Source organism: Oratosquilla oratoria, chromosome 19, assembly GCF_046742065.1.
Source record: "Oratosquilla oratoria isolate Oo_2021 chromosome 19, ASM4674206v1, whole genome shotgun sequence".
Lineage (NCBI taxonomy): Eukaryota > Metazoa > Arthropoda > Malacostraca > Stomatopoda > Squillidae > Oratosquilla > Oratosquilla oratoria.
Window position 1 is genome coordinate 26,202,440 of NC_134795.1, and position 7,500 is coordinate 26,209,939.

Consider the following 7,500-nt stretch of genomic DNA (forward strand, 5'->3'; position numbering starts at 1 on the left):
GCCGTGTGCTTTCGTTATCCTTCAAGGAAGACTATAGTAATCATATTTTTTCGTAAAGATTATGGGTGGTCAGACAGCTGAGATAGATGACTTGTTTTATTAGAAAAAAATGTGTTTGTGTATGATAAATCATGATATTATCATAATTAAAACGTTGAAGAGCCAGTCGATCGCGTGTTAACGCGCAATAAGATAAGGAACGACGAGACAGCTCATCCCTGTAGGTGCGCCATTGCATGACCTGAATAATACTGCCACCGTATTTCCCTTTGCCAAAATAAACAGCTTTGAATATTACCGTCAGTAACTAGTAAGAATTAATGAAGATAATCTGATAGAGATGTTTGTATAGCCCCTTCCTCCCAGATGTTCCTACAACTTAAATAGAATTGTCTGGCGTATTGTTGCGAGGATGGTGAGACGCCGTTGCTAAGTCCGTAGTCGCCATTGATTAACACAGGATTTCCTATGATCTGTGGTCAACAGCCGGGACACTAAAAACTCTCAAATCTTCTTGGGGTAATTGTTGATGACATGAAGTTAACGTCATATTTAGTATTTGAGGGTTCTAATATTCGTGCAGATAATGAAGTCATCTTCAGAAAGTACCTATAAGAGGTTGTAGAAACACATCTAGTCAAACCGCTTTCGTTTAATTCTTACACTTGCCTTCCATCAAATTTAGTAACAAAACTTGCAAGTTCGAAAATAGCTTTTGGTCATCAGAATATATCTTACACGAGTTTACTTCCTGTAAGAGAGAAGATAAGTAAATGACCAAAATCGTACGCTGCCAAGCCCATGGAGACTACAAAAGTATACATCAAATCAAGTTATCTGGCAATATTAGGCATCTCGGGCGAGTTTGGCGAGGGTTATCGTTTGTTCGACTACAGCCATGTGAGAAACTGTCGATGAAGGTGGTCATCCAGGGCGCGACGTCACCCTTGCTGCAAAGGTCATCCCTGAGCCGCAAGGCATATGCACTGAAGTTGTTAGTTCGTGCGTGCGTGCATGCCACGTGTGTGTGCGTGTGCGCACGCCCGCATGCTAATGTGTTTCCTGGTGCGTGTACGTGGATGCGTGCTGTCCCCGTGTGTATGCATATACGTATGGGGGGAGAGGTATCAGGTTTAAGGAAGCAGGTAGTGATGTACAAAGAGAGCTTGAAGGAATGAGGTCCTCAAAAGAAATTAGATATGTCAACAGAGAAAAGTGTACAGAACACACATACGGATAAAACACACACACACACACACACACACACACACACACACACACACACACACACACACACACACACACACACACACACACACACACACACACACACACACAAATACACGAATTTAAAAGCAGTCTAGACAAAACTAGATATGAAGACGAGACACCACGAGCATAGCTCCCCTTCCCGTATAATACAATTAGGTAAATACAATTAGGTAAATACACACACACACACACACACGAACGCACGTACGCACCCATACATACAGAAAGAGAAAGAGAGGAGGAAGAGGAGGTGAGGGGAGGAGAGGGGAAGAGGAGGTGAGGAGAGGAGAGGGGAAGAAGAGAGAAAGGAAGGTGAAACCCTTTGGAGAATTTGCTTTGGCTAACGCCAGAAATTTGCATAACCAGAGGGACAAAAAAGAGGAAATATCGACCAAGTTTCCATTTTTCCCCGAATCTACAACTGTCTCGGCTAAATAAACTTGAGAATAAGCTTAATGAAATTGACAAGCGTTAGTGAAAATAGTTTGTTAGAATTACCGAAATCGTCCACATGGATAGTCTAGTGCTGATCGAGATAGCTCAGTCAAGGTTATTTACTTAACAGCAGTTCATGACTGCGCATCAGAGCCTACCAAAAACAAAGATCGAAAAAAGTGTCTAAGTTTATCGCTAAGCCTCTTGGCTGTCGACAGGAAGTGAACCAGAGAGCCAAGCTGCAGCCAGAAGGTAGGTCGGTTGATTGCATCGTATTTTTCTAACCTAGTTCCCAATACGACGTCACAGAGCCAAGAATATTGCTTTTATTCGCTAGCTATCGGGATCCATATCTATTCAGCCGCCGAAATTGAGCGGATACAAACCTACAATGCCAGTTCCCTTTTTGGATATGCTGGCTATGGTCATTTTGTGGACAAATGACCCCAACACAATTGCGCGCAGTGTCGTTGTGGTCGTTAGGGCGATGTAGTAACTTAGTACATGTTAGCGAGTTCTTCTATGATAGTATATATTGCTGGGACGGTTAAACCTGCACGTGCCATCCGACGGTGGATCTTTACCCTTTCGCAGGCTGCAGAAGAGGAGGAGGGGTAGGTGGAGGAGAAGGAGGAAGAAGAGGTGGAGGAGAAGAACGAAGAGAAAGAAGAGGAAGGAGGATTCCTCTTATCAACATTTGAATAGAATTGCCTTTGAGCGGCAGTGAGAAAAGTGAGCGGTTAAAGCGAGACGTAAGTGATGAGATGCATCAGGAGGGGTCAGGTGGGATGGTCTTGATGCGCAGAACCCTTTAGCGTAAAGAGTTACCCTTGTCCGAAAAATATCGCATGACGGCAGCCAGAATAAGTTCTCAACGATAAGGTAAATATGCTACTAGGTAGAGTTGTGACTCTTGATATTGGAGAGGGCACACACACTATTCCACTCTAAAACGTATCAGGTTATTTACATGCCCTCAACTGTACCTTCTACTACTCGAAGGCAGTGAGCATCTCTAGCTCCTGAACTGAACGTTCGGCTTAACCCTGTCTAACCTCTCACGAGGTATACTTGGTAAAAATATATGAATGAACCCCGTTCAGTGCATAAACTGCATAAACTGTATGCGGTCAACACCTTATGCGGTAACTGTTGCCGTCTCGTCAATCCTTATCTCCCAAACATTCTGCATTCTATCGTAATCCGATACTAACCTACTCTCAGATAAGATTTGTCACTCTTAACTTCTGTGGACTGTACCTTTTCTCTTGCCTTCCTTAGATTTCACCTTTACCATATAAATGACTCCACTTCGGTGAGATATTGTCCACAAAAACAGAGTTATTGGTAATCGCGAGGGAATACGAATTGAATGAAGAATGTTGAAAGCTATTGTGTGAACGTTGGCTGTGTTGAACCGTAGATTTTTGTAACGACTTCGTAAGCGTGATTCACCATGGTCTTGGACTGCGCGTTGAACTCATAATCAACAGCTATTATCCTCCTGGGTGATATTTTACTTTACTAGTTGCATTATACGAGAATGGAGCTAAGCTCGTGGTGACCCGTCTTTGTATCTTTCAGTATCAAGTTTTTTCTTAAAATCTTGAATAGTGTTTGCACACACTTTCTTTGTCTAATTTGTTCCAGATATCTATCGCTTTGTGTGGGAAGCTATTTTTCTCAGATCTCTTCTGTAATTATCTTTTTTGAGTTTCTTTTCGTGTCCTCTTGTTTTTCCATTGTCCCATTTCAATAAACCATTCATATCTAAGATTCCCATTCCTTTCATAATTCTGTAGATAGTAGGTCTCCTCTTTCCCTTCTTTGTTCCAGAGTTGGTAATTCTTATTTGGACAGTCTTTGTTCATATGTCATTTTGGAAAGAGTTGGTACCAATTTTGTTGTTGCTCTTTGTATTCTTTCTAATTTTTTATATTCTTTTTGGTACTGGGTATCTATAGTGTTGCTGCGTACTCGAGTTTTGGTCTTATTAGTGTAGTTAAAATTTCTTATCATCTCCTCATCCAAATAGATAAATGCCACTTTTATTGACCTCAATAAATTGTAGGTTTCTCCGAGTATTTTATTTATATGTTTGTCCGGTGTCATGTCTTTGCTGATCATCACTCCAAGGTCTTTTTCCGAGTTTACTTTTTTGACCTCTTCTTCACCAATTTTATAATCTCTCAATATTCTTTTTATTTTTTCCAAATTCCATTATACTACATTTTTTTATATTGAATTTCACTTTCCACTTTTGAATCCATTTCCAGATCTTGTCCAACACTTGTTGTAATGAGTTGCAATCCTCCTACGTTCTTACTTTCTTTAATATTTTTGCGTCGTCTGCAAAGAAATTCATATAACACTCTACTCCTTCATCCAGTACCGATCCCTGCGGGACACCAATTATCATTTCCCAATTTGAGAATCTATCTCTAATTACTACTCTCATTTTCCTCCCAGTCAGGAAGTCTTTTATCAATTCCAATAATTTTCCTCTGATGCCACCTATTGACACCTTATTAGTTTCTTGTGTGGTACCTTATCAAATACCTTTTGTAGGTTCAGAAAGGCACAGTCTGCCCAACCATCTCTCTCTTGTATTATATCTATTAATCTCGAGTAGAAGCAGATCAAGTTTGTTGTATATGATCTTCCTTGTCTGAATCCAAATTGATTTTGATTCAGTATATCTTTTTCTTCCAAATATTTAACCCATCTATTTTTGATGACCTTTTCACAAATTTTTGTTACTGTGCTTGTCAGGGAGACCGGTCTGTAATTTGATGGATCTTCCTTGTTTCCTCCCTTATAAATCGGTACAATGTTTGCATTCTTCCAGTCCTATGGGATCTTTCCTTCTTGAAGTAAGAATTTAATTATATTGTATATTTTATCTGTTAATTCCTCCATGCATTCTTTCAGTATCCAATTTGCAATTCCGTCTGGACCACGTGATTTTCTGACGTCAAGGGTTTTGATTTGGTCGCTGATTTCTTTCTGTGTTACAATTATTTCTTTCAATGTTTTTGTGTGTGTGTGTGTCTGTGTGTGCGTTTGTGTGTGTGTGTGTGTGTGTGTGTGTGTGTGTGTGTGTATGTGTGTCTGCGTGTGTGTACATATTCATGTATAAAGACCCGAGCCTATGCTAAGTTTGATTTGGTCTGTATGATAGCTGAAGTAGTATTGGTAGCAACTGGTGTTTGTTGGTTTTATGTACATTTATCACATCCTTTTCATCTTGCCCATATTTATCTTTGTTCCCCTAACTTCTTTCAGGTATACCGCACGACGCCAGGTGACGACGAACCGGAGGTTACTGAGGTATATATTTGGAGCAACACTGTAGCCAACCTAACATTGATGGCCCTCGGCTCTTCGGCGCCGGAGATTCTCCTCTCCATCATCGAAATCGTCGGGAACAACTTCAGAGCTGGCGCCCTCGGCCCGGGAACCATCGTGGGCTCTGCCGCTTTCAATCTCTTTATCATCACCGCCGTGTGCGTTATGTTCATTCCTAAAGGCGAGTCCAGAAGGATCAATGATATAAAGGTACGTACATGCAGGGCCCTCATGTGGGGGCAGGGGTGGCACATTCCCTGGGGCGGCACATTTAGGGAAGCGGCAATTGTATTTTGGAGATACCGCCCACAAGGTTGACAAAATAATTATAATAAAAAGGGTCAAAGGACCCCTGAGTATTTTATCGTAATATAAGAATTTTGCGTTAGAATCAAAAGAATATGAAATATTTCCCTTATCCTTTCTGCAATAGGGACATTAAATACACATTTCAAAGTCTGTTTAGTTATTTCGCAAGCCAATAGCTAAAACAGGCTGTAAGGGGGGGTGAAGATGGGAAGTGGTGATGGGGGAGGGGAGGGGGAGGGGGGGGAGCGTCATTGAGAACTTTGCCCCGGGCGGCTCTTAGGCATGTAAGGGCTTTGCGTACATGCCTTCTTAGGAGACGGACATGTACGGTTTCATTCGTTCACGGTAGTCTGGCACTAAACTAAGCCTCCGGTCGATGTTGATGGAAATTATTTGTATCAAAATGAGATTGCATCTGCCCATCTTTTTCCACAGATATTACAGTATGAATAAACGGTGACAAGTATAGACCATTAACATCCTTCGAATAACATGGAGGTGAAAGTGGAGATTTATTATACAGTCTGACTTTTGAAACCACGACCTAAACGCGCTTAACACTAACAAAGCATATTAATTGATAATAACCTCTTTCCTCGTCGCTATTTAGAACCATTCCTTTGTTGATTCCTAGTCCTACTTTCTCCAAGTCGATATGCTGGAAGTATGCCTACATTCATCTCATTCCAGATAAGGGTGGCCTCTTTCAGCCATTCAGCCACTGTCCCATAGCTATATTTTTTATCTAAAGTCTTTACGTTTATCCTTAGCTAGGGTCCATGTACAAATTTCTCGACACATTAGTATGACTTCCGGAAATTATGGTGTACTGGTGATCATGGTTTCCTATATTGATTCTTGGTCATCCTGTTATAGGAACTTTTAAGATTGCATCAGTATGATAGGAAGATCGAAAGGTTATGAGATTCTGGCACAAATCGCGGACCTCCAAAGCTTCCATCCCTGCTCTATTTCACCTCTTGTTTCCTTTGGCTGACCTCGAGCTGTCGTTGTAGATTTCCACTATTCTTCTGTCTCATCTCCTGATGTGATCCATAATACTTTGACTTGTTCGCAACGTTTATATGTTAATAGATGAGCCATTTGATCACACATCGAGTTGTATACTTTGTTTTCATGATAGCACTACTAATCTTTCGTATACCATACCTCACACATCGTCACCTATTTAAAAATATCCTTTGGGCATCGTGACCTCACCATCTGTTCAAGTCATTCTTATCCAGGCTACACCAGTCTACTGTACATACAAAATTGAACGTGTATTTATATTTTCTTATACTATTTATCTAAAAACATTTTTCAGGTGTTTTCCGTGACAGCATTTTTTTCGGTCCTGGCCTACGTGTGGATGTTGATTATCCTAGTGGCGAGCTCTCCAAACGTAGTAGAAATCTGGGAGGCTCTCGTCACTCTCCTGTTCTTCCCTCTCCTCGTCCTCCTGGCCTGGCTTGCTGAGAAAAATCTGTGTGGTGTTCCGGATAAGGTTGACTCAAGTAAACAGATCGAGCTGGGCAACTTTCAGCCAGGTGAGAGTAAGTACAATCTACTCCAATTTGATTGGCAAACGAGGTGATGGTAAGGAGGCTGGGGCAGCACCTTCTCCCACCTACCTACTCACCTACCCGCACCTGCTGCCTGATCGTAGTGTCCCAATGCCGTTGTGGGGAAACCTGGTACTTCGAAGTGCTCCTCTGTTTGTGTTGGCACTACGTACTGTTGGTTTGGCTAATACCACGCTTACTTGTATGTACAGTTGCTGCCATTGCTAAAGTTTCCTTATTCTTGTACTACCATTGTTTGTTAACTGCTACGTTGGCCTTGGATGTATATAAAAAATTAAGTAGGATTGGAACAGTTTTACTACCATTATTGCTGCCAATGAGTTGATATTGTAGCCTATATTTACCGTCAGAAGTCTAGCACTTTCTTATTTGTTTACACCATGCAAACAAGGTTTTTGTAGCTACTAAAAACAAATTTCATGTACTAAACTGTGAAATAATGTCTTTGCTCGTTAAAAGAAATATGTGAACTTAGCAATAGACAATATATTTGCATGGTAAAAACAAGTGGTTTAAAGTGTCTGACTACGACCCCGTGAAGAATTCAGTT

The 7,500-nt window shown here is 41.1% G+C and overlaps 1 protein-coding gene across 14 annotated transcripts in view; it reads left to right on the top strand.

The window, feature by feature from the left end:
- Nucleotides 1–7,500, top strand: part of LOC143035813 (sodium/calcium exchanger 2-like) — a 243,254-nt gene that overhangs the window by 136,430 nt on the left and 99,324 nt on the right. For 11 of the 14 annotated variants that reach the window (XM_076202805.1, XM_076202804.1, XM_076202811.1 and 8 more), the window contains 2 exons: nucleotides 4,993–5,265; nucleotides 6,692–6,920. In XM_076202805.1, coding sequence (XP_076058920.1) covers nucleotides 4,993–5,265; nucleotides 6,692–6,920 — 502 coding nt within the window. The remainder of the gene's footprint in view (nucleotides 1–4,992; nucleotides 5,266–6,691; nucleotides 6,921–7,500) is intronic. The other 3 variants (XM_076202809.1, XM_076202817.1, XM_076202810.1) reach the window with 1 other exon arrangement.